General features: G+C 41.6%; 1 protein-coding gene across 1 annotated transcript; it reads right to left on the reverse strand.

Annotated features, from left to right (window-relative positions):
• Positions 1 to 26,399, reverse strand: C3H18orf63 (chromosome 3 C18orf63 homolog). The gene is made up of 12 exons (XM_090037682.1): positions 26,266 to 26,399; positions 25,696 to 25,774; positions 23,895 to 23,951; positions 22,233 to 22,344; positions 16,455 to 16,496; positions 15,046 to 15,122; positions 10,130 to 10,239; positions 8,868 to 8,964; positions 8,671 to 8,756; positions 5,419 to 5,602; positions 680 to 1,768; positions 1 to 150 (listed from the first exon to the last, which is right to left on the reverse strand). The coding sequence occupies exons 1-12, from the start codon at positions 26,397 to 26,399 to the stop codon at positions 1 to 3; spliced, it is 2,217 nt and encodes a 738-aa protein (XP_089893808.1).
• Positions 26,400 to 27,390: the final 991 nt, after the last annotated feature.

Genomic DNA, 27,390 nt, shown 5'->3' on the forward strand with positions numbered 1-27,390 from the left:
TCAAATCCCTGTGGATGTTATTAAACTTTTCACCTGTTGTCTTTTGCCACATCCTTTCTTTGAAACTTCCTTAAAGTGAATCCCTCCTTTGGAGTAAATCTGCTTTGAGTCCACTGTTTCGTACTGCAGAGGGTCTGTCACTGTAAACATCTTAAAATAGAAAATTTGGTCCTTCATTAAGTAAAATATACACCTATTGCAATTGTTAGAACAGCTCAACTTCTGATTAATGTTTTTTTTTGCTGGATCTCACCATTATAATCCATCCTAATCTGTAACTTTTATTGGCCATTAACACCACCATGAATTATGCAGTTAAATCTATCACTTGCTGTCCAAAGAACATACCACTATCTGTTGGAATCTTATTTTATTGCTGCTCCTCCCAACACTAGCAGCAAAGCCGTGCATGTGACAGTACTAATAAGCCAGAATCCCACATTTCTACAGGCTTTGACATTTTAAAAGACAATAGAAATGAATGAAGAACTGTGGAGAAGACAAATGTCAAGCTATAAAATCTTACAGTCTACCAAACTGATCCTTACAGATGAATTAGATCTTTATAGCATATGTGAGAAATACACAGTCTATCCGGTACAGCTTTAAAGAACATACAACTCAAATAACCTCAGTTTAGATACAATTGGGAAGTACTAATAAGTATTATTTACTGTACCTGCTCACAGTTTAATTGTGAGTGATGACTGGTTGTCTTAGCATTATATTTCTTTGATGGTTGCAATGATTCTCGATGTTCTTCCCTTTTGACAGTATACATTGTACTATTTAAATCCAATCTGTGAATATTTGACTCTACTCCTTTAGTTTGGCTCTTTGTTTGATGCTGCAATATCCTGGAATTCGTAATTTTTTTGTCTGACTTGCAGATCGGCAGATATATTTTCTTTGACCCAGGCCTTTCACCAAGAATTTGTGTGGTCTTTTGGTTTACAAATATTTTTCCTCTTTTTGTACAGGGGTTAAGGCCTACAGGTATGTTCAATTCTAGATTGGCACTTTCTGTTTGAAGTCCCAATTTGACACTACCAGACAACAAATAGTTTTGCTTTCTGAGTTCAGCTTCACTTGAATTACTATCTGATGCTGAGCCACTAGAAAGAAGAGAATTCATCAGCTGCCTTCCAGGTTCTGTTTTATGGTCACACAAAGATCCACCATGCTTTACTTTGGCACTTGCAGCCGCTCTCGGAGGAACATTGCTATTAGTAAGACTGATTGACATATTTTGGACAGATTTATATACCTGAGGTAAACTGGGTTTGACTACAGATATTTTAGAGGCTGTTGCATCCCTTACAACCTTTGGGGAATGTTGTAAAACAGTCTGCTTTTTATTTCCATCAATGGCTCTTGTGGAATTTATATTCATTTGCAGCAACTTTCCTTTAAAAATTGGTATAATTCTGGTGGCACCTTTCCTTTGAGACTCCACAGCTGAATTTTTAGACAGTTTTAAAGACTCAGCCAAGTGAACTGGCAGCTCTGATGTTCCAGGAGTCTGTTGTGGTTGCCTTCTATGGATTGTTTTCTTCATGGCCTCAGCAATACCTTCCTCTGTACATTGACTGAGATTTGAGAAGATACAAGTTTCTGGGTGATTGATCAAAAGCTCCATCCTGTGGTTGATTTCTGTATTGCGTGATGAAGAACTTAGATTCAAAGTCTCTCTCTTTGAAGGAGCCTGAGTCGGAGAGACCTTGCAAATCCTTTTACCAGTCAGAATTGTGGGCTTGGGTTTTGCTCCCTGCAACACATGTTTATCAGAGAAAGAATGCCTTACAAGCAAATCACAAAGCTCACTGCAAAATATATATAGGATTACTTCAGACACCCCGTAAGTGGAAAATACATAATCAAGCCTGGTAGTAGAGACCAGAACCCAGAACTCCCCTCTTTATGCATGGCATCTTTCACTGCACCACAGAATCATATACCCAGTTTCTGCCTCTGAACTGTTTTATACATTTTCCAGAAACAAAACAGAAATAATCTCGGCACAAAGGAGTCAGAATCCAGCACTCCCCTCTGCTTCCAGAGAAATGCCACTACCACTGAAGTAGGAGTCACACTTCCTCTTGCTTGCTTTGCTTGTGGCCTCATGAATCTTGCTTTTGTGACTTCCCAGGGTCTGCTTCAAGAGAAGGGTGGACAAAAACCTAAATGTGAAACTCTTATCCAGCCTACCCCACAGCGTGGTGCTTGGGGGAACTCTATCAGAAGTAGAAGATCTCCTCATAGTAAACTGTACCTAGAACTCTACTTTCTGACCTCCTAGGTAAAAGTGAACAGGTGGTACTGTGCTTTATTTTGAACCAGTACTATTGTCAGTTAATACAGTGGTGCTCAACCTCCCAGCCCCCTGGCCAAATGCAACATGGGATAGGTGTACAGGATCTGTATTTGGGTATGGTCCCATATGTCGGATGTAGCCATCTGCTTGCCTCATGCACTGGTGCATGGGACTTTCATCTGGCCTGTTGGGCTCCTTACAAGACTAGAAAGTTGCTGGTGGTGGAGTGGTAGTAGTGTTATTTGCTGCAGCTCTGGAAACCACAGCAATTACTACTCTCAGTGCTGCACAACGCCTGTGGAGAGACTCATGGGATGGATGACACCACCTCACAGGCCACGGAATTAGGGTTTAATGCAGGGGTGGGCAAAATGCGGGCCAGGAGCTGGATGCAGCCCACGAGGCCATTCTATCCAGCCAGTGCGGCCCCCCCCAAAATTTAGAAAATTAATATTTATCTGCCCCTGTCATGCGGCCCTTGATATCTTGCCAAAACTCAGTAAGCAGCCTTCCGCCCGAAATAATTACCTGCCCCTGGTTTAATGCTTCATGTAGCTATCTTCCGTTTGAGTGATCTGGAACCCAAGAAAAAAGAAGCACTTTCCATGTAGCCCAAAGTCAGATGTTTAAACTCCAAGGAGAAGTGGGAATTCAGACGTTCCCTGTGCCTGTTTCCTACTGGCTACCCATAAACACTTCCTTGCTAGGTGACCAAGCAATCTGGACTGCTTTCAGAAACCACGTAGGTCTCCCCATTCACTTTATAGGAAGTTTAACCATCTAATTTGTAAATCTGGATTATCCTCCTGGAGCAAGTTGCTTACATTTTAGGCACTGGGGTGCATCAGAGGAGGCACATTAGAGGCTTGTTACGATCTGTCCTTTTATTATCTTAGTTTAGTGCTTTCAAAATTTAAACTTATAAGAAGTTGGCAGATTGTCCTCTTTGTCTGCGGTGACTTCTACAGACATCATTATACATGACAGTCCAGATAGCTGTAGAAACTGCAGGACCAGGAAACCAGCCTAACCTTCCTCAGTAGAAAAGAAACAAACAGAAGCCATGTACGGAAGCCATGTTCAGAAAACAGAATATAAAATTTTTAGAATCTCTCAAATCTCTATTGAATTCTACATAATTTCAGCTTTTGTATTTAAATTTGTTTCTCCCCCGCACCACATCCAGTATAATTCTCAAAGTGTGAAACTCAAATTTTCTACAACCCATTTATCTAAACTAGCTATGAATTTTGCCTTGCTCAAGTCCCATCAACTCTTAAGTGTGACCTTTAAAATTTGATTGGAACTATTTAAAGGCTTAAAATCCCAAGCCATTTATTTTTCTCTGATTTTTCTTTTTAAAAAGAAAGAAATTAAATAAAAATTTTGATGTAACATTATGATACTGAGATAGGATATGTTTCTGAAAATGGAAAACTCAGGTCCAAAAGAATTATTAACTTGGCTTCATAGCACATCAATTTACTTTCCTATTTAGTTATATATTTGTGGCAGAAAACATACATACCAAGCTCAAACTGTATTGTACGAAGCTATACATTTTCCTAAAGTATTAACAGTTGTTCATTGTAGGACATACATTTTTATGTTTTCACAATGTTCTGAAAAACTCCATGAGATGGTACACTTCTTACCATGAACAACAGGCTATTATATACATGTAATGATTTTCACCATTTAAAGGGGACTGAAGCTGTCACTTAATACATGTGGGTGGCTTTAGAGTGCTTTTAAAATGCCAGGAATCACCTTAATTAAAGCTGTTGCATGTGTTTTAAATGCAAAGCGAAATGGGGTAGTGGTGTCAGAACACCTCATTTGCCTTTATTGCATGTATATTTAACCAGGGCTTTCTAAGTGGTAAGTACTAATTGCTACCACCAGGTGTAGCTAGCTCTACAGTCAGCCCAGTATCAGCATGGTTCAAATCATTCTTCTTCTTTTGTGTAATTAAAAAAAAATAAGTCAAAAATAAAAATAATCAGCTTTGTCTATGTGGGTTTTATTTATTTATTCAAAATGTACTATTGGGTAGAGGGAAGAGGGTACAAAAGGGGATAATAGAGGGCCAATTTCCCCATTGCCACCCAGGTACTACAGCCAGCACTGCAAGCTCTGCCCTGCGTAGCCAGCAAGGGAAGCCTTCTGTTGGGTCCCTGAAACCCTCCCACCTTAATCACTTTCAGACCCCCTGCACACCTCCCCACATAAGACCACCTACAGCTCTCCCAGACTCCGGGCAGCATGGATGACAAATAGGAGAGGCATGCCCTCCCAGATCTAGTCTGCCAGCACAAAGGTGTGCTCCATGTTGCTCATAAATGCCGCGTGCCCCCAGAGGCTGGGGGGGCATGGTGATCACCTGCAGGTGGTGGCAGTGTCAGTGGTATGGCACCAGGGAGCTCCCACAGGCAACAATGGCGGTGTCGGCAGCAGGCTGAGTGGGGAGCTCCTGCAGGTGGCCATGGTGTTGGAGGTGTGGCGGGGTGGCAAGCGCTAACCAGTGCTTGGCAACCCCCCACAGATGCTACCGGCAGTGGCAGCGGAGGGAGGGGCAGGGATGTGGTGAGTAGTGACCACCCACCGGTGCTGCCAGCAGTATCAGCAGCATGTTCCCCTGGGGTTGCACTGCCAATCTCAGGGGGTGCATATGCACCTGCATGCACTGCCTACACATTGCCAGTGATGTTGCTGCTGCCACTGTTGCTCCAGATGGCAGAACTGAGGCTTGCTCAGGCTGGTGCCAAGGCTTACATCTCAGATCCTCTACACTGCCCCTTCTCTCCAGCTCCCATGTGTGCCTTGCACAGCCGGAGGCAGCCCCCAGCAGCTCGGAGAAGCAGGGAGTACTCAAACCCCAGGGAGAGGAACCCCTCCCATGAGACTGCCTCAGGTCCAAACACCCCAGGGTCCCATAAATGTTGTAAGAACCAGGCAATGCCCCACCCCCCGCATCACTGCAGGGAGAGCTCAAACCCCCGTAGGGGAGAAACCTCTTCCCACAAGATGCACTGGAGCCCCAGAAACCCCAAAAAGCCCTCCCCCTCCAGGGTCCCATGTATATTAAGATGCAAATTTCTTACATGCATTAGAGGCTTGGCAAGTTCCTGTGTAGCATATAGTTGTTTACTTGTTATCTGTACTGGAAATCCACATAGGTGAGGAAGATTAGACTTCAGGTCAGAAAGAAAGGTATTTAATATACCTTCTAAATGTACTCTAGGAAAATACTGTACTGGTTGGCTTCTGATGCAATTGATAGGGTACTTGAATAAGTGTTAAGGACAACATAACAAGACCTTTTGTATTGTGTGTAATGAAAGTATTAATCCTTTTATTTAGAGGATGACCCTATTAACACATTAAGAAGTCTTCAATAGCAAAACAAACAAACATGCCTATTTTTGCTATTTTAAAAAAATATTTTAAAGTTTTGAAATTTTTACTCTACTTAGACAATATTCACCTTCACTCCCTCTGAGTAATACTTTACCCCTTGGGCAGCCCTGCCCCCAAATCAACAAGAATTCTTGAAAAATAAAGATAATATACTTGGTATAAATCGAAGCATTGAAACTGGCTATTTTTTTGCTATAACTAGGTAGAAGCTTAAATATTTATATTCTCTTTCAAGCTGTGTTCAATTTGTGGTTATTTAAAAAAAAAATCTCTCTCTGGAGGATCTCCAAATTAGGCCTGTGCAAAGTGACTAGTATTTGCTTCAGATTCGGATTCAGCTGATTTGGGGGACAGTGTTCTATTCAGTGATTCGAATCACTGTGCCGAATCGATTTGGCTAAATCTGATTTGGAGATTTGGCGACCACTGAATTGGCTCCATCCCTACCCACTCTCCCAGCTCTTTGAGAAGAAAAGCCCAGCACTCACCAGCTGCTAACTCCCGACCCCTGCCTGCTCTCCCAGCTCCCCTACCACCACTGCAGCTGCCCTGCCTGCCCCAGCTCCCAACTCTTTAAGAAATTTAAAAAAAAAAAGCTTGGCACTCACTGGCTGCTGCCAGGGCGGGGGGGTGATCACCACTGCCTTATGCTGCGTGGGGACCCCCAAGGGTGCTACAGCCGCCAGTGAGTGCAGGCTTTTTTTTTGTTTCCCTTAAAGAGCTGGGAGCTGGGGCAGGCGGGGCAGCCATGGGGAGGCTGGAAGAGTGGGCAGGGTTGGGGGGCTAGTGGCAGAGCCCCCATGCAGCACAGGGCAGTGCAGGGCATTGGAGATCACTCCCTGACTGACAGCAGCCAGTGAGTAGGAGCTTTTTTTTAAAGAACCAGGAACTGGGGCCAGGAGGGGCAGCCATGGGACAGTCTGGGAGAGCAGGAGGGGGTTGGGGGGTACTGAGGGAGGCTGAGGGAGCAGGCAGGGGATGGGGCCTGGCAGAGGTCCCCCCATGGTTCTCTCCATCCTTCCTCAAGCCCCCACTCCCCTGCCTCCTCCAAATCTTTGAAGTTCTCCGAATCTTGCCCGAATCGATTCAGAGAGCTTCGAATCAGTTTGGATCTTTTCATTGGTCTCCTTATTCGGTACAGATTTGGAGATTCAGCTGCCAAATAGGGCTGAATCGCCTCTGATGCAAATCAGCTTTGCACAGTCCTAATCCAAATATGTTATCTTCCTTTTTTAAATTTTTTTTTAAATTATTTACACTTCCTTAAGCATCCTTAATTAGGTCAACATGTTTCTCAAGGGTTTCCTAATTGTCCTGACTACCCTCTGCTAGTAACCACTTCAGACAAAATAAAATATCTGAAATAAACATTGCCGATCCCTGCTATAAATACTTTTGGCCAGTGCCAAGAACACCCCAACCCTAACCCATGCCTTGACTTGGCATGCCAGGGATAGATCACAGAGGCCTGATCCTTACTGCTGGTGGTGGCTGCATGCACACATACTTCCAGGTGAATGGCGGGTGATGGGCCAGCCTAGAGGCTCATTTGTAGCTGCTGCCACCGTGGAACCCAGCTAAAGGCTCTGGAGCCCAGTGCAGGTGTTTGCAGCCTTCCAACAATTTACCATAGTCAGCCTGGGTGCTGGACAGTTTTAGCAGCTGGTGGGCAGGCTGCAAACAGCTGTGCTGGGCTCTAGAGCACTGGCACCAGCTCTGTGGTGGTGGCTGCATGCAGGTCTTTGGGTAGATGGTGGGGGAGGGGCCAGGGTTGCACTGCCCCAGAACCCTCTTCCACTGTCTGTCTGGAGGTGTGTGTGCAGCCACTGCTGCCACTGAGCCAGTGCTGGGGCTCCAGAGCCCAGTGCAGCTATTTGCAGCCTCCTGGCTGCTGCCGGCCCAGGTGCTGGGCAGGTGTTGCCAGCTGCGGAGCCTGGGTTGGTTGCAACAGGGCTTGCAGCCTCCTAGCTACCTGCTGCAAGCAGTCCCAGGCTCAGTAGCTGGCAGCAGCTGTTCACAGCTCATGCTGGCTGTGGCATGCTGAGCAAAACGACCTTGCATGCCATGCTCTGGCATGTGTGCTGGGTGTTGCTGATCCATGATTTATAGTATATATTTTGCAGTATCTGAATAATTGATTGGGGGATTTAAAAAAATGATATACAGAGTATGGAGGATTCTTCTTATCAGATTACAAAGATTGCAAGGCAAATAAAAAATGAGATCTTATCTTAGATGAGAGTGCCCTCTTTAAAGAGTGGGTTGGACAGAAAAGAATTCAGTCAATACTATTTATTTTTTTCCATAGGTCTGAAATGATTTATTTTTTTTTAAAGGGAGTTTTTGTGATTTCTTTTTTCAGATTAATTATGATGTTCTCTATCTTGTTTTCATGGATGATTATTGAAGGCTGAGGAACATGTAGGTTTATAACTTCATGGGTATTATGGAAATAAATCTGACTCCAGTTCTGATCTTGCAAATACTTATGAACGTGCTTATCTTTAAACATATGTACATGTTTAAATGTTTGCAGGATCGATGCCTGAGAGGAGAAGTAATTTTTAAAGACTGTACAATTCTGTTTTGTTAAAACTGATTTAATCCAGTGGCTGTACAACGTGAAAGAAAATCTATTTCAGTTTTCATGACCCAGTAAGAACTCCTATTCATGTATCAGCACTACTCAAGAAAGATCTCCAGCAAAGCAGATTAGATCAGATCTGATATCACTCATTAATAAAACCAGGTTCAGAATAAAACAGGGCTCAGAATAGATATTTTGGACTAGATCCTCTATGGAAATAATTCCACTGACTTCAATGAAATTACACCTGCAAAAAATTTGATGCTTAGTATGGATTAAAGTTTGTATCTTGACCAGCATACTAAAGGAAAAGGAAATGAAACATAAGTAAATTGTATTAAAAGGATATGTAAAGAGCTGTTCTCCTATCAATTTGAAGTAAACGTTGCAATATGTTTTTGTTTCTCCATGATCCTCTGGAAGACTATACCCATACTAAAAAGAAAATGCATATAAAATGGCATACTGTATAAAAAATTTGGCAAATATAAAAACATGTCTCAAAAGCGAAACAAGATTAAGAAAAGCCCTTGTGTTTTTTCTTACCAGACTCTTCCAGTGCATCTGGAAGTCTTTATATGAACGAAAAGGAGACTCTGGTGGACTTACGTGGCTGATACTAATGATCTGACCCATTTTCAGGCTGTATGCATGAAGATAAAAAAAAGTGCCATATATCACTAAGATCACATACAACATATTTAATAACACTTAGAATGTTTTAAGAGCAAAGTGCAGAAATGTCACTTGGTTTGGTATGGAAGCTACATAGTCCGTGAGTCTACACAAGGCGCTGACTGCGCATTATCCTAATAACACTGCACAGTAGTGTGGTGGTTAAAACTGTGCTCATAGCCTACTGTGCAGTGTTATTAGACTAATATACAATAAGCATCACAAAATAATTGTGCACTGGCATTACTGTGCAGAAACTCTAGTTATTGAGTACTAAAACTCTAGTACTTTATTGAGTACTAAACTACATATACAGCATCTAAGGCACATTAATGAATGTGTAGATGCACTCCCTGATTTTATTTATAACTTTATGGGAATTATAGAGACCAAATCAACCTGACACTAGTGCAGGATGGGGGTCTGATAGGGGAAGCAATTTTATTCAGCTTGTATACAACTTTCTTTTGGTTAGAACTTGTTTAAACCACTGCCTGTACAAACTATGGAACTAGGACATTTGTGCTCGGAATGTCATGATGACAGAAGTTCATTTGTGAAACAATATCAATTTTAATACAGACCATTTGTTTCTTAGAATATAAAACAATAGTTTGGTAAAAGTGTGACCTACAGTTTTGTATTATTATTTGCAGCACAATTATGGTGTGTGCAGAATAAATAAAACAAAAAATTAAATTGTACCCCTCCCCCCGCTTTTTTACAGTGATATAATGAAAGGGGCATGTGAAACAGGAACAGCTTGAAAAAAGAAGTGGAAATATTTTTCTTTTAAGTAGTACATTCTGGTAAAACAGAGGAGAAAACATTTTTTCTACATCATAACCATGCATTACTAAAGTTAAAAGGTTAAAAAAAATCCAATTTACCATTCACTTTCTATATATTGCATACATACATACATACAATATTACTTTTAACACTGAATCATTGTTTATATGCTTTATTTATAATCTGTATTTTTTAATCTAAGTAAGGGAAATAGATTGGTCAGTTTCACTTTTGTTTAAAGCTGTTTCCCAGGTTCTAGTCACTAATTCTAACTTCACAGTTTTTGTTGCAAACAATGCAGGTGGCTGTTTGACTCTGTTAAAATTTAAATAAAATCCTACCTTGGTAAGACATAGCACCAATTACTTAAAATGGAATGTCTCTGAATGACTGAATTTTCATTATTGCTGAATATCTTTATGACTTGTGTTGAAATATCAAAGTCTTCCAGCTTTAAAAATAAAATATTAATTATTTTTAAAAAACCTGCTAAATTTATGCAAATGGAAACTTAAATGCCTATAAATATGAATATATGGTTATTCATTTACTACTCACTTAATACTTACACTTTCAGGAATTCTAAATGTTAAAAGTTGAGGGGCAAGTCTTATGGAAATTAATAAGTAAAGATACTGAACTCTGCATAAAGTTCTGCAGATAAAGAGCAGTCCCATATTATCTCATCAGTTCTTTTAAATGCAACTCAGAAAATAACATGTTCTAGCCTTAGGCTACCTGGAGACTTAAATAGATAAGCATAAAAGCCAAGCAAAAAGTACCCAGCAACTATGTGCCTTTGCCCCTCAGGAAAATCAGCACCCAAAAGTCTTGCTAAAGGACAAGCTGAAGTTAAACACTTTTTTAAATAAGGAGAGTTATTGAGAGTCAGCGCACTGCCTGTCATGGCTTGCATCCATCCAGGAACAAGGAAGTCCTTGCTATCAGCATGATATTTTCAGTCTGTAAGGAAAAAAATCTCCCACGCTAGGATTGTACTGAGTTAGTAGTGTAAGTAGGGTGGGATAAGCAGGGCACCAGCCCTGGGCAGTGACTTGGAAGGGGCACCAAGACTCCTCAGGTATGTTTTCCACGGCAGGGGTAGCACAGCCACAGGAGCCAGGCAGACGCATCCCCACGCTTTGTAGGGTATCTGTGGGAGCGGGGAGAGAACAAGATGAGTGGAATGCAACCTCACCCTCCCCCAAGTAAGACTTTGCCACAAGAGGCAGTTGTGCACCAGAAGAATATCCAGGCAGAGGGGGGCAACAAATGGGGCACCAGGAGTCGCCCCGTGATGTCTGTGCTAGCCAAGATGCTACACCAGCATGCTGTGAGCCCATTTCTCAGCTGCAACAATTTAAGCTCACTGCCTCTGCTCCTCAGTGGTCAGCATAATTCCTTGCCTCCCTAGCTGTGTCCCAAGCACTGAAATATTTTCCCACACTTCTGTACTGCATCCATAGTTAATGATGAAACCATACCCAGACAATTTCCATCACTATTGCTTCTGTCTTTTTCAAGGTCAAATTGTATGTTGCTCAACAAGAGGAAAAAGTGGAACCCCTTTCTTCTGAGAACCAAGACTATTTGAGAAGACAGAAGTTTCGACTGCAGTCTAGTAATCAGTGCACCAGATGATTAAGTATGCCAAGCTGGATTCAGCAAAGGTGATATCTTTGTCAGAACCAATACTATTTTTTTATTCTGAAGCAAGATTGTTGTTAACCATATTTAGAGTACAGCCCACACTGCTCCGATTTTGGGGGAAAACAGGACCTCTTTGGTTGTTCTTAATAAATGACTGAGGATAAAATGTTACTTCATGCTGTTAATGGATGAAAGTGAAGGAAAGATTATCTCCTGGGAAATATAGTCTTGTAAAAATACCTGTGCCTGATAATCATGGTCATACTATTTTTTTCTGAAGGTTTCTTTAAGCAATAACTCAAAGAGAATCTTCCTCCCAGAAAGATCTGATTGGCATGACTGTGGCACTTCTATGGGTATAGAGACTAATACATGGTATATTTATTTAGTAGAAGATGAGAATAATGGGACAAGACTAGGAGCAACTTACCCTCCTGCTAGCTGACACCAACCCAGACATAGTGGGGCTCACTGAAACGTGGTGGGACCCAACACACGACTGGGCGGTAAATATCAAGGGCTATAGGCTGTACAGGAGGGATAGGACAGGTAGGAAAGGTGGGGGTGTGGTGCTCTACGTCAAGGAGAAATACACATCCTCAACAAATAGCACAGGGTCAGAGGAGGGGCACACTGAAGTGCTCTGGGTTAGAATACAAGGAAGTTGAGGGGAAAGGGACTTAACGGTGGGGTCTACTACAGACCACCCAACAAAGGGGAAGAGCTAGACCAGGAATTCTTAAGTCAGCTCACAGAGGTAGTTAGGTCAAAGGACATGGTCATCATGGGTGACCTGAACTTTCCAGACATCTGCTGGGAAGTACAGTCAGCCAGGTCTGACCACTCACGTAGGTTCCTAGCTGAGATACAGGACCTCCATCTAACCCAGGAGGTACACAGCCCCACCAGAGGCCCACGCTTGTTGGACCTGGTCCTGGCCACGGGTGAAGACCTGGTGAGGGGTCTGCAGGTGCTCAACCACCTGGGCGACAGCGATCATTGCCTGCTGGAATACACCATCCAGTGCAAGGTGGCAAAGGCCTGCAGCAAGGCAGCAGTCCTGGACTTCAGAAGGGCGGACTTCAATGAGGTAAGGAGACTAGTCAGGGAGGCACTGAGGTCCCGGAGGGGAGAGGAGTCAGGTATCCAAGAAGAGTGGTTGTTCCTTAAGGTGACGACCCTCCAAGCCCGAAGTGAGGTAATCCCAACACGGATCAAAGGGGACAAGAGGGTGCAAAAGCCCCCATGGCTCACCACAAGCATACAGGAATGTTTCCTAGCTAAAAAGCAGGCGTACACCAAATGGAAAAGAGGGGCTATCACCAGGGAGGACTATACCTCGGTTGCTTGGGGCTGTAGGGGGGCAGTCAGGAAGGCCAAGGCAGAGATGGAACTGGGATTAGCTACCCGGATCAAGGGACACCAAGAAGTCCTTTTTTAAATACATAGGGTGTAAAAAGAAGGTACCAGGTAATGCCAGGCCTCTGCAAGATGCACTAGGAAATCTAGTTGTCGCACCAGACAACAAAGCTAACCTATTTAACAATTTCTTTGTCTCCATTTTTATGAGCAGGAACCAGGTCACTCCCCACATCGGGACTCCTGTAGGCTCTGGGGGTGTGCACCCAGGCCCAGAGTCAGTGAGGACCTAGTCAGGGAACTTCTGGAGGGACAGGATGTATTTAAATCAGCTGGTCCTAATGATCTCCAACCCAGAGTGCTGAGGGAATTAGCAGAGGTCATTGTGGGACCCCTGGCACAGCTTTACGAGTATTCGTGGTGCTCTGGCATGGTGCCAGAGGACTAGAAAAGGGCCAATGTGGTTCCCATTTTCAAAAAAGGGAGGAAGGAGGACCCAGGAAACTAGACCAGTTAGTCTTACCTCAATCCTGGGTAAGCTTTTTGAGAGAATTATCCTGGCACATGTCTGCAAGGGGACAGCAGGGGAGATTATGTTTAGGGGCAACCAACATGGGTTCATTAGAGGCAGGTCCTATCAGACCAACCTGGTGGCATTCTATGACCAGGCCACAAAACTCTTAGATGCAGGGGTAGCAGTGGACATAGTATTTCTGGACTCTAGGAATTCCTTCAACACTGTCTCTCACCCCATTCTCATTAAAAACTAGGGAACTGTGGTGTCAGCACCTACACAGTCAAATGGATCACTAACTGGCTGGAGGGCCGCACCCAGAGAATGGTGGTGGACGGGTCTTATTTGACCTGGCGAGATGTGGGCAGTGGGGTTCCCCTGGGCTCCGCCCTTGGGCCTGCACTGTTCAACATCTTCATCAGCGACTTGGACGAGGGGGTAAAAAGCACCCTGTTCAAATTTGCAGATGACATTAAGATGTGGGGGGAAGTGGGCATGCTAGAAGGGAGGAATAGGCTGCAATCAGACCTAGACAGGTTACAGGGGTGGGCGGATGAGAACAGGGTGGGTTTCAACACTGACAAGTGCAAGGTACTGCACCTGGGGGGGAAGAACCAGCAGCATACCTACAGGCTGGGGAACTCCCTTCTTGTCAGCAGGAGGAAGAAAAGGATCTTGGAGTCATCATGGATGCCAAATGAACATGGGCCAACAGTGTGGGGACATGGTCAGGAAGGCAACCGTACCTTGTCCTGCTTCCACAGATGCATGTCAAGCAGGTCCAAGGAGGTGATCCTCCCCCTCTGCGATACTGGACAGGCCCCAGTTGGAGTACTGCATCCAGTTCTGGGTGCCACAATTCAGAAGGAATGTGGACAACATGGAGAGGGTCCAGAGGAGGGCCACTCACATGATCAGGGGGCAGCAGGGCAGGCCCTGCAAGGAGAGGCTAAGGGAGTTGAACCTGTTCAGCTTCCATAAAAGAAGGCAGGGGGGGCATCTAGTCACTGTTTACAAACTGGTCAGGGGGACCAGCACGTATTGGGGGAGTCCTTGTTCCCCTGAGTGCTACCAGGAGTGACTAGAAATAACGGCCACAAGCTGGCAGAGGGTAGATTCAGGCTAGATATCAGAAGGCGCTACTTCACTGTCAGGGCGGCTAGGATCTGGAACCAACTTCCAAGAGAAGTGGTGCTGGCTCCTACCTTGGGGGTCTTTAAGAGGAGGCTAGATGAACACCTTGCCAGGGTCATTAGACCCCAGTACTCTTTCCTGCCATGGCAGGGGGTCAGACTTGATGATCTGCTCAGGTTCCTTCTGACCCTACCAACTATGAAACTATGAAATGGCCTCAAGCTTCAGGATGGGAAATTTAGGTTGGAGATTAAGAGGAACTTTCTGACTATGAGGATGGTCAGACATTGGAACAGACTACCTAGAAGTTGTGGCATCTCTATCCCTGGAAACTTTGAACAGCAGGTTAGACAGACACTTTGCTGGGATGGTCTAGTCAGGGGTGCTCCTAACTTAAGCAGGGGGCTGGACTAGATGACCTGATGAGGTCCCTTCCAACCCTACTTTCCTATGATAAGAAAATAGTTTGAGTAATGTCCAAAAGCAACAGGGAGTAAACACATTTTCCCTACTGGTTATTCTTAAATAAAGTATTGTAGATAAAATAAGACCATAAAGAAGCATACAGGATGAATGAAATGATTGATAAAAGTTCTGTACCTCAGGTGGCGGTAGTCGAATTGTGAAAGCCTCCAAACTGATGCAAACTTGGGTTTCTGTTACACTGAGGTCCATAACTGTATTAAAAGTAAAGCCCCCAAAACTGTTTACTAATGTAATTTTCTCAAATGCAAAGCCAATGTGCTTATATTAAAGGAACCACTTATGATTCTGCTCATTGTAGTGGTTTGAAAATCTACAAGGTAAGAATTCCTTAACACTGAAAAACAATTAATTGCATTTCAAGTCTTAAAAATTAAAACAAACTGTGGTCTCTATTTTCTAATATCAATGATTAAACTGCATCCATAAAATTATGTACACACACATAAATCCATCAATAACTTAGTTTTGTGCACATGGTGGTGCTTGGATACAAATGCCTACTTGTACAAGCAACTCCGACTTCTGAACATAATTCCCTCTTGCAAATTTAGGTGGCAGCATTTGCAAATGTAGTCTTTAGTGAGGTTTTGAAATATAGGGGAGGTTTTGCTAGAAACTATTTTATTCCTATGTATTCTTTCATAACAGGTTAATTAATTAACATATGACCTGATGTTTTGAATACTGTAAATTTAAATGAATGGGTAAAAAGGCTCCCCTCTGTTTCCCTCTTGATATGAAAACTCCCGCCTCTACATGTGCAGTAAAGGCACAATGGTATCTAATACATGATCCACCCAATTGCACTTTCTGCCATGCCACATATGCATGGCAGGAGGCATGATTGTGGGATCACACATTAGATCCCATCATTCCTTATTGCCTGTGCAGGGGGAGCCTGATCATGGGCTCCCCCTGCACTGGCAGGAAGCAAGCTGGGCAAGTTGAGGGGGCTCCCAGGGCTGGAGAATCATGATAGCCACTGTTTCCCAGGCTCGGGGGTGCATGAAACCCCCACACCTTGGGGATTGTGGTTGCCTCAGGGCTCATGGGTTTCACACACTCCTGAGCTCTAGGGACTGTAGCTGTTTCAGTCCCCAGGGCCCGGGGGTTTCATGCTGGACATGGTGCACCCCTGAGGTTGGGACTTTCAGCCCAGGGGAGACCCTACTACACGTGCCAATGAAAGCTCGATAGCAACCAGCTATAGAGTTAGTATATGTTTTTGAGGTCTAACTTTATGGCTAGTTGGAGCTTTCTATTGTGTGATAAGTACTTTGCATATGTAGCTGGTTTTAAGGTAATTAGTCAATCAGTTAATTAACTGGTTATGTCCCAGTTAACCAGTTAATTGCACTATAGCTGTAATGAGTAGAGGGGGCCATAGAGACATACAACACAGGGATTATGTGATTGATATTGCTATTCCCATATTTCAAAATAAAATCATAGCAGCTCTAGAAATAATGTATTTTTGCTTAAGTGCAAGCATACTTAATATTTTAACAAAATATTCTACTTACCAACAGCATTTTGTTTTCCCTTATGAGACATGAAATCTCTCCCTTCATAAATAAAAGAAATGTACATTATTTTTATAAAATATATGTCCAAAGCCTTTATTTAAAAATGTCTTTATGTACGGAAGGAGAAAGTGCCTAACTTATTTTGCTTGTCAGATTTGTTATTCTTTATACAAAAAGAAAAATGCATATCAATTAATTTTTCATTGAACTACAAATAAAATAGCATATAAACAAACACTGAAATATGTATGAAAACATATTATGAACTACTATTTACATGAGTGGTTTTTTCAATGAGAAATTTGTATATGAATTATTTTTATTGGGTAACCCTTAACAAATTCCTCAAGCTCAAAAGAGGAGTTGGAATGAAATATTACTCTAGATTCAATCATCCATATAAACCTACTGATAGAAACAAAATTTTAAGAATAAATTTGATTTTAGATGGTACTATAAGAATTAAGAACAAAATTGTTACTTTATTTGCACAAGGGAGCACAAAGCAGAAACATGCAGAATACATAAGAAAACACCATGTCTTTGGGGCAAAATGTTCCACAGTGGGTACATCTACATGTGAAACAAATGCAACACAATAAACTCCATATAAAGTACATATCTCACTGGAGTCTATTGCTCCTGGACACTGTGTTTACATGTGTGCTTGGACTGCAGCATATTGAGCTGGGTTGGAGGAGCCCTGGCTGGCAGGAGGCCTGGTGGGGGTCAGCCTGCCAGCCTGGGGCTGCTCCAAACCGGTTCAGCGAGCTGCAGAGGGGCTGGAGGGGGCACAAGGGTGCTCCATTGCGGGGCTAGCTGGCAGGCAGCGCCTCACTGAAGCACCCATGTGCCCCAGCCAGCCCTGTCAGAGTCTCCACATATGTGGAGCATGAAAGAATGCTGCTGTAGGGCAGTACTTGTGTTTACAAGTACTAACCTATGGCAGAGTTAGTTTCCTGTGGCCTAATACAGCCACATGTGTAGACGCTGAGACTTTACTGAAGAGCTAATTAGGCTAGTGTGTAATATTTCTCTTCTGTCTTTGGGACCACAAGATTTTTTGGTAATACCATGTGTGGGGCATGTGCAGTGTAGTTAGTGGAAGGAAAGAAAACTCTTTGAACCCTATTCTTCATTAGCAGAACAAGCTACAATTTAGTCCTTAAATTGTAAAAGACCTTCTGTAGATATATATCGATAGCTCTTTGCTACTGTTAAATGTTTGCTTAAATGAAACTAGTTCTCTCTTTTACAATTTTTCTTATTGGGTTTTAAATCTGGAATTAAAAAAATAATAATAAAGAAAAAGTGATTCATATTAAAGAGTCCGATAATATTGTACCTTAAAATATAAAACATCAGTTTTATATCAGTTTAAATGGTATAATATTCTATACATTTCTTCAGTGAGAATGTGAGCAGTGTGCAGCTGTGTTAGAAATGTTAACCAACTGTATCTGACTATACTTTGCTACTCTGGTAGGTGAGTAGACTACTGCCATAAGTATGATGAAACATAGTGGAATGAGATTGTCTTCAAGCATGTCCCTTTCAGTTTGGATAAGAGAAATGTGATCTCTCTCTCTCTCTCTCTCTCTCTCGGCACCATATCCAAACAGGACATTGGCAACTATGGTCTTCCACAGTTCTCTTCTCTTAAGGCATACAGAATTTCCAGTGTCAATACATTCATCTATTTAGATAGACTCTTGATGTAAGTCAACCTCTGTCTTCCACGATTTCTCCTTCCTTCAGTCTTTCCAGTTGCAACCAGACTTTCGGTTTCCTCTTTCCTCATAACATATCCGAGAAACTCCAACTGTCTCTTTCTAAGGTTAATCATCAGCTTCCTCCACAGCCTGCTCTTGACAAAATATCTTAATTGGAGATATGACTTGTCCAACATACCTTCAAGATGCACCTTAAGAACCACAACTGAGTTGCTTCAATTCTCTTTTCCATACTTGGCAATAGTGTCCAGCATTCTGACGCATACATGAGGACTGGTATAACATAGCAATCCAAAACGTTAAGTTTGTCCCCATAGAAATGTCAATATCTTTTTCATTTTCAGAAACGCATCTTTTTCAATCCCTAATCGCTATTTTATGTCACGATCCCATTTACCATCTGATGTTATCCAGCTTCCCAAGTAGTTAAATTTATTGACCTGCCTTATCTGTTCCTTATCTACTTTAATGTTACACACAGGGACAATCTTCTTCTTTGTTATTACTGTACATTCTGTTTTTCTACAGTTGATACTTAGCCCCTTCTTCTCACTTTCACTAACAATTTTATCTAAAATTTCTTGCAGCTTCTTTTCTGAATCAGCTATTAACACTGTGTCATTAGTATAATGCAAGTTGTTCAAATTCTGTCCACCAGTGATCACCCTTGGTAAATCTTCAATCTTCATCAGTATCTACTCATTATACAAGTTGAACAAGTCAGGTGAAAAGATACAGCCTTGCCTCATGCCTCTCTAAATTTGGACAAAATCACTTAGTTCATTTTCTATCTTCACTGCTGCAGTTTGCTCCCAATAAAGTTTTCTTAAAATGCTCAAGTTTTTATCATCAATATCCAGGTCTTCTGGCATTTTCATTAATTCCTTATGCTTGACTCTATCAGAAGCTTTGGTATACTCATTAAAATATATGAAAATGTCTTTCTTCGTGTCTATTGCCCTCTCTGAACACATTCATACCATAAAGATAGCATTTCTTGTACCTCGATCTTCACCAAAACCACATTGAACTTTTGCAATCTCCAGTCTATTCTACTTCTAGTTCTTATCATCAGCACCTGCAGGAGGATCTTTGTCACATGGCTCATTAAACTGATGGCTCGATGGAATTCACATTCAATGGCTCCAGGTCTTTTGGGGAGCCCAATAAAGATTGATTTACTGAGATCCTCAGGTATTTCTCCGCTTTTGTAAATCTCATGGATAACATTTATTAAGTTTTCTATACCAGACTCTTCCAAACATTTTATTTGTTCTACTGCAATCTCCTCTGGTCCTGTAGCTTTATTATTTTTCATTCAGTTGATAACTGTTTGTACTTCTGACTTAAGAATTTTCAAACTTTTCATGTTCTTCTTAATAGATGGCACTTCTTCTCAACTGTCATGGAATAAATCTTCAATATACTTTGTCGATCTTTTCAATAATTGTTCTTGTTCCATGATCACGTCACTATTCTTGGCTTTTATAGTCTCCCAGCAGTGCATCTTCCTTTACCTGTGATGTCTTTGATATTCCTATACATCGATGTAATATCTTCATCCTTTTGTTTTTCTATCTCTGTATATTTTTCATTAAGCCATTTCTCCTTTTCTCTATTGCATGTTGATCAAATTCTTTTATCCAGTTTCGTATACTCTGCCAAACTACAGGTTTTCATCTTCCTTTTTTCTTGCTTAAGTTCAAGGATTTCTTCAGTCATTCATTTCTGTTTCTTTTGCCTTACTTTGATTGAATAACCTCCTTGGCTGTTTCAGTGAGTGCTTCTTGGAAAATGTCCCAGTTTGACATATTTCGTTCACCTTCAAGTTATTGAAAATGGTTTTTGACTGCAACTGTATACGTTTCTTTAATCAGAACTTTTTCCATTAGAATTGAATAATCAAGCTTCTTTGTCACTTTTGGTTTCTTAGGTTTCCTCAACCTTATCTTGTACTACAAATACATGATCAGTTTTTGGTAGTTAAACTGCATTTCTGAATCTTTTGTTGATGGTGATGATGTAATCAATTTGGTTTCTATCGTTATCACCAGGACTTTTCCATGTATGCCTTCTTCTCGGGTGGTGTTCAAACCAGGTGTTCATAATGACTTGATCATTTGCAACACACCAATCAATCCATCTCATTCCTCTTTCATTTTTCTCTCCATGTCAATGAGGTCCAACAATATTATCCGCTCAGTCACAACCAATTTGCATTTAGAACTCGCATAACTATGACTGCTTCTTGAGGTTTGGATTGCTTTTTCACTTTATCAAGGTTTTCATAAAAATGATCAATGTCCTCTTCCCCACTTTCAGCTGTCGGTCCATAGACTTGTATTACTGCAATATTGAAAGGTTTAGCCTTTATTTTCACAAGCATCACTTTATCAGGCCCAAAAATCATGCAAACATTTTGAGGTTTCTTCATCCAAAATCAACCCAAATCCTCTTTTGTGCATCTGGCCTCCTGAGTAAATGACTGTCACGCCTTCTTCAATAGTTTGCCACTTCTTGTTGCAGTTTCCAGTGTTCAGCTAACTTGAGCAAGTCTCCTCTATTGTTGTCCCAGTTGTACCAGGCATCCACCAAATTAAATGATCTACCGTCCTGCGCACCCAGTGGCTTCAACTGTAACTCTGGTAAAGGAGGGTGGGCGCAATGCCTTGCCTAAGGGGCAACCCAGAGACTGCAGTAGCTAGAGAGTACTTGTCTCACTATGTAGGCCACTGTATTCATTGACCTCTTGGTGACCCTGCAGCTTGCAGACAGTGGAAAAAATCCAGATCTAGCTCTCTAAGGCTGAGTCTGCTCAGATGCAGAAAGGGTGGTGCATAGATTTTGGTGCCGTGGGAAGTGTCAGTTTGTCTTGGTGTGTTGTATGCAGTTCCTGCGAGAGAGTGGGATTTTTTTTTTTTTTAAGAGTGTTCAGGAGGAGGTTTCTGAGGGTAGCCATGGTGCACAGCCCCTGGTGTCTGAGGAGTTTGATGTTTAATTGAGTATTGTGAATCCTGGTTGTCTGGCTGAATGGTGAAGAGTGGAGTGTTTGTTGGTTAGTGAATAAGTATTCAAATTATATTGTGGATTCTACTTACCTGATGCTGTCGGATCTAACAATAGGAGAAGTTCATCAAAGATACTGCAACAGGATGTTGTTGGAGCCAGTCCCAGAATATACTTACTTTCCCTCTGATGGTATTGGTTCACAACACCTGAGGTAAATATTACCCTTTGCAAGTGTTTTGTGTGTGTAGGTGCGTCTTGTGTTATTGTTATAATTTGTATATATGTATGTTCTTTTAGGATTAGTGTAAGCTAAGTACAGTATAGTTGTATAGGCAATTATATAGCCATTGTAGTAATTATAATTGCTGAATTTAGATATTGTTTTAATAAACTGCTGAATTCATTAACTGTTACCTTGAGTTTGTGGAGATTTTTACTGCTTAATTATCTCTGATCTCCACTCAGAGTACCTATAGGGTGCAGCTGATAGACGCTGCACGTTATAGGTAGGTCATTAATCCACCCCACCAAATCACTTAAGTGGCTAGAAGTGGAATCTTGTCCAAACTTTGTCCAAACCATAAGCCACCTGCATTGATTCTAGCCAGCAACTATTATCCTGACAGTCAAAACTGTCCTACTGCTGGATGCTGTTTAATGTTATCCCCAGGACTGTTGGATGCAATTTAACGTTATACCGAGGACAGAAATGTGCTACTACTGTATAAAAATATGTTCATTATGAAATTCCAATTTTGAAAAATACATCCAGTGTTTGAAGAAGATATTTACTGTACTACATATTAATGTGTATGCTATGGTCAATTTAATTGTGTATTAAATCAATTCACAAAGTAGAAGGAAGATAGAAACAATAATTACTAGTCCTTTTACATTATTCATTAAACGGGGATAAAGGAACAGATATGCAAACATATTAAAAGAACATAAATAATCAAAAAATAGACAGCATACGCATAGATAAAACACTGAAAATCAAAGGGTCAGTCTCTGATTTAGTAGAGTCAGATACCTTGTACCAGAAGATGACCAGCCTTATTCCAGCTTGGGGCAAGTCTGGCTATAAGAGTGTAGGAGAGGCAGAGTTGAAGAATGGCTCGACTAACTCTTTGTGGAGTTTCCATCTAATTAATATGAAAAAGAGGGGAAATCAGAAAATCTTGTGTGCAGACCAGGAGCACACACATTTTTTAAAGGTCATAGATTTCATAGATATTAAGGCTGGAAGGGAGCTTGTGAGCTCATTGTGTCCAGCCCCTGCCCAAAGAGCAGGAAATCAGCTGGTGTCAGATGACCCCAGCACGGTGAGCATCCAGGCATTTCTTGAACATCTATCTAGAGTAGGTGCTTGCACCAGTTCTGGAAAGAATCTATTCCAGATACTGGAGACTCGGATGGTAAAGAAGTTTTTCCTTATGTCCAGTCTAAAATGGCCTTTCAGCAGTTTGTGACAGTTAGGCCTTGTCTTCCCTTGTGGTGTTCTGGTGAACAGATGTTCTCCCAGTTCCTGATGCACACCCCTTATATACTTATAGGCTGCCACCAAGTTTCCCCTGAGCCTTCTCTTCTCCAGGCTGAAGAGTCCCATGTCTCAGCCTCTCCTCATAAGGCCTGCTCTCTTGACCTCTAATCATATGTGTGGCTCTCCTCTGGACTCTCTCAAGCTTCTCCACATCCTTTCTAAAGTGTGAAGCTCAGAACTGGATGCAGTACTCCGGCTGCAACTTCACCAAGGCCAAGTAAAGCGGGAGGATGACTTCCTGCGTCTTGCCTGAGATGCATTGGTAGATGTAAGCCAGAGTTTTGTTTGCTTTGTCAGCTTCAGTGTCACATTGGTGGCTCATGTTCATCTTGTGACCCATCATTACCCCCAATTCTCTTTTGGTCATGGTGGTAGTGAGTGTAGCACTGCTGAGCCTATAAGTATGATGTAGGTTCTTTCTCCTGAGGTGGAGCACCTTGAATTTCTCTATGTTGAATGTCATCAGGTTTTGATTTGCCCACCTTGCGAGCCTGTCCAGGTTGGCCTGAATTGCCAGCCTATCCTCCAGTGTGACTGCACTTCCCCATAATTTGGTGTTGTCTGTGAACTTAGCCAGTCTGCTACTGACACCCAAATCCAGATCCAGGTCTCGATGCACTGGGGCCAATCACATCAGTAGCGGCAGGTAAGAGGAGCACCTGCCCCAGGCATAAAGTTAGGAGGGGCCAGAATTGTTCCCCTAAAGAGTCTGTATTGCAGCAGCATACTCATGCCAGAAACTCCAAAACAGCCCCCAACTGCTGCTGCTTTAAGAGGAACACCTGGATCAGGACGAGTGGCAGCAGCTGCTCATCCAGAAACTGTTTAGGAGTTCCCAGCATGGATAAGCCTGCTTCCTTCCGCTCTTGGAACTTGCTTGTCCCGCCACTCTCAGAAATGTGCATCCCCCACACTCCTGCAAGATCTGCCTGGCCACCTGCTCTGCTTGTTATGCTGCTTACTGAGGCTCCAGGACTGGGGACAGGTTCCCAGAATCCAGGATCCTCATGTGCCAGGGATGTTAAAAAAACATGTTTTAAGTGTAACATCTGCCTGGAGTCACAGAAACATTAATTTTATAACTTGCAAGTTTTGACAACAAGAAATGTAAGTATAACAGCATAAAAAATCATGACATATTTAATAACTTACTGTAGCTTCATGTTTCTCTGTGTAAGCCTGACATTTTCCTGTTTTGTAAAGAGATATCTAAATCAATAAGAAAAAAAAATTCTTTCAATGTCTGAACATAGAAGGAGTATATAAGAAGCACCTGATAGCACAACCTTACATTTCTAACCTGTATTAACCACTCCACTGGAGCAAAGTCTTTGATAACAGTCTTAATTTATTATTACTAGTTACTTTTATTGCTATAATAGACCATTAATTATGGAGTAGGATGCCATTTGTGGCAGAGGCATCAAATAAAACTAACTGCTCAGGACGCTAAATGTCCTAAAGCAGTGGTGTCAAACTCAGCCTGTGCCCTGGGCCAGATCTAGAACATGAGGCTCCTTGCGGGCCAGATCTGCAGGGCAAGCAGCAGAGGTAGTGAGGCCAGCAGCTGCAGCAGAGCAAGCAATGGTGGCCAGAGGGCAAATAGAGGTGTGCTAAGTGGTTACAAGTCAAGCAGCTGTGTGGCATGTGAGCTATATCAGACTACCTGTCTGCCACTGATGGTCATGCCCATTGGGGACCTATATCCCTGGAGACTATGTCCTCCTGGCAGCCCCACCTCAAAATTCACTGGCCTACTCAAAGCCCAGAAAGCCAGATAAAGCAGGTCTGCAGGCTGGATCTGGTGCATGGGCAATTGAAATCTCGGTTCTAAAGTACAGATAGTATCCCCCAAAAAAACAGAGGACAAAGGATAATTGCTTTCAGTCTGTTACCTGGGCTGACAAGTCCGTTTTCAAGTGAGTCACGAAGAACTATTTTATTCTATGTCCTTAACTAACCACCAAAGCTAAATTAATGCAGTTGTGTGGAAATGTTTTATTGACAAGCTGATTTTATGTTTTGTAGAGTGTTAAAAAACATATGAAATGTAGGTTATCATCTGTAAATGCTTCAAACCATTGTTCTCTTCACTCTGCCCCTGCTTATTATTATGCTAGGTTATATCCTACCTGCTTTGAGCCACAGTGAGTCGATACCACACACATGCACAGAGTATAAAATGTATAGTTATATGTTATATTAAATAACATGGAAATTTAGTTTACTATGGGCATGTCTACCCAAGATGGTTACTGCAGATTAGCCTAATAACAGCACAGTAGCACGTTACAACACAAACTGTGTTATTAGCTTACTGTGCAGTGTTATATTAAGCTAATGCACGGTAAGCATCACTAAATTACTGTACGTTGGCACTTCTGCACAGTAATTCTAGGTACTGCGCATTTAGTTGGTACTTCATTAAGCAAGCACTAAACTAAATGTGCAGTGTCTAAGGAGTATTAATGAATGTGTAGACATGCCCTGTGAAAGCTATTTAAGAAATCAGCCTTATCAGACAAAGGTTGCCCCAGCATTTTACATGAAATCTTAAGTTCTTTGATTTCAATATGTCCACAGGTACATTCAGTACAATTATTGCTATAATAGACCATTAATTATGGAGCAGGATGCCATTTGTGGCAGAGGCATCAAATAAAACTAACTGCTCAGGACGCTAAATGTCCTAAAGCAGTGGTGTCAAACTCAGCCTTGTATTTCGCATTTAAGTGCATGTGGAAAGTATATCATCATCACTATCCTTTCAAAGAGCTATTTCTTCAACAGAGGAATAATATGCCATATATACTGTTAGTGTTCAGTTGTTTGTTTCACGTGAGCACACTTATACTTAAATTGTATCACATATTTTCTGATATTAGTTTTGATAAATAGGCCTCTAAAAGGAGCTACATATATCACTCTCTATATATGTTATGCTACTACTGACCGCCATTACAGCTAAAATTTCATTCAGTGTTCCAGGTACAGGTGAGGAGAGGATGTCTTGATGAAGAAAGAGCAATTGCCTATGAAGATAAAACTTTCAAAATTAAGTATAAAAATAATATCCTTTAAATTGATCTTGTTATCTCAGCACTACATTACATTCATTTTAATTATTTCTACTAAAGCATAAGTACATTTTACATTAAGTTTCTAGTAGTTTGGTAGTAAATGCTGGACAGCTCAGGTTACTAATTTATATTTCATCCAGATTGGTCAGAGTCAAAAGCAGTCACTCGCTATCCATACTAAAATTAGCTGTTGTGAAATTAAACAAAATCCACAATAAGGGCCAGCCTAATGACAATTTACTGAAATGAAATATTTTGCTGGTTTTTCAGCAGCTATTGCCTACCTCAAAAGAGGAGGTCCAGGAAAAAAATACATAGTAAATATCCCAAGGTGACTAAGAATTTCATTGATCTTATTTGTAATAACTATTACTACTTATGAATTATTTTTATCAGAACAATTACTTCTGAAAATAGCAGCTCTCAAAATTATTTGCCTTTACCTGCAAATCTTCAACTGTGTATTTCTAATCTGAGTTTTTGACACAGCAGAGATCAGTGTAATCTTAATGGCATAGAGTTTTTGTAGATCAGGCAGACTGATAAAGAACAGAGACTGGTCTCTAGTGTCATTCATCTTCTTTTATTGATTATTCCAACACAGCAACCTAGTTTTTAACAGAAAAATATTACTTAATTATCAAAACAAGGTGGGTGTTACATAAATATATGAAAGTATGCAACCAAATTAATCAATACAAATGTATTTTGGTTAATGTTAGGTAGGCTTTTATAACTTTTAATAACTTGGTAAGCTATTATAGATAATTTGTCATATTTATAGCTACTGCAATGCATAAATCTCCAAAAGCAATGTTAAAGTAACGTTATGGGCCCTCTCTTATAAGCAAATTCAGGTTTAAGTCAAGGATGACACTCTCCGTAAGTTATTCTCTTATGCCTAAGATAGGTCTGATCATGTAATCCACTAGGAAACACATTTTTCATCATCTTCTCCTCCTATATGAATATGAGATTTAGCTACCTGTGCATTGCCCCTTCTCCTTACACCAAAATCTCAGTAGGAATTTCTCCAGTCAGGCAAGGGCAGTGGGCAAATTGTGGAGGACAATACAAGCCATGGAAAACACTTAGAGAGATCCCCATCCTGCACCCCTGTGGGATACCTTTTGTACTACACTTCTATCCTTTTCACCAGATTTGTATCAACCTGTATGGAACACTGTATTCTATATAGGTTCTCATACATCCTCATTGCCCTATTATCTGAGTGCTTTCCAGCAGTTAAGCAACATACCTAACCTCTGGTATATATAATTTGTTTTATCATCCTCCACTCCGAGCAAGAAGTTTATGCAACTATGTATTTTGTGTGGGGGGCAGAGGGCTGCATTTTCTTAAATATCTCTGCTATGATGCATGCCTTGTCACAAAACTGAACAAACTATGACTGGCAATAGGAGTGGGATGAGTTTTGTGATGATTTCAGGCCACCCAAAAAGCTCTCACCCCACACAGTGTCTACCCCTATTGTAGAATATCCCAGTTATAGAGAAGCAAAATGATTGACCATGGTTTTCATCCTGGTGCTTTATGCCTTCACTTGG

The sequence above is a fragment of the Crocodylus siamensis genome, chromosome 3 (genome assembly GCF_052110815.1).
Source record: "Crocodylus siamensis isolate JL-2025a chromosome 3, ASM5211081v1, whole genome shotgun sequence".
In the NCBI taxonomy this organism is placed as follows: Eukaryota; Metazoa; Chordata; order Crocodylia; family Crocodylidae; genus Crocodylus; species Crocodylus siamensis.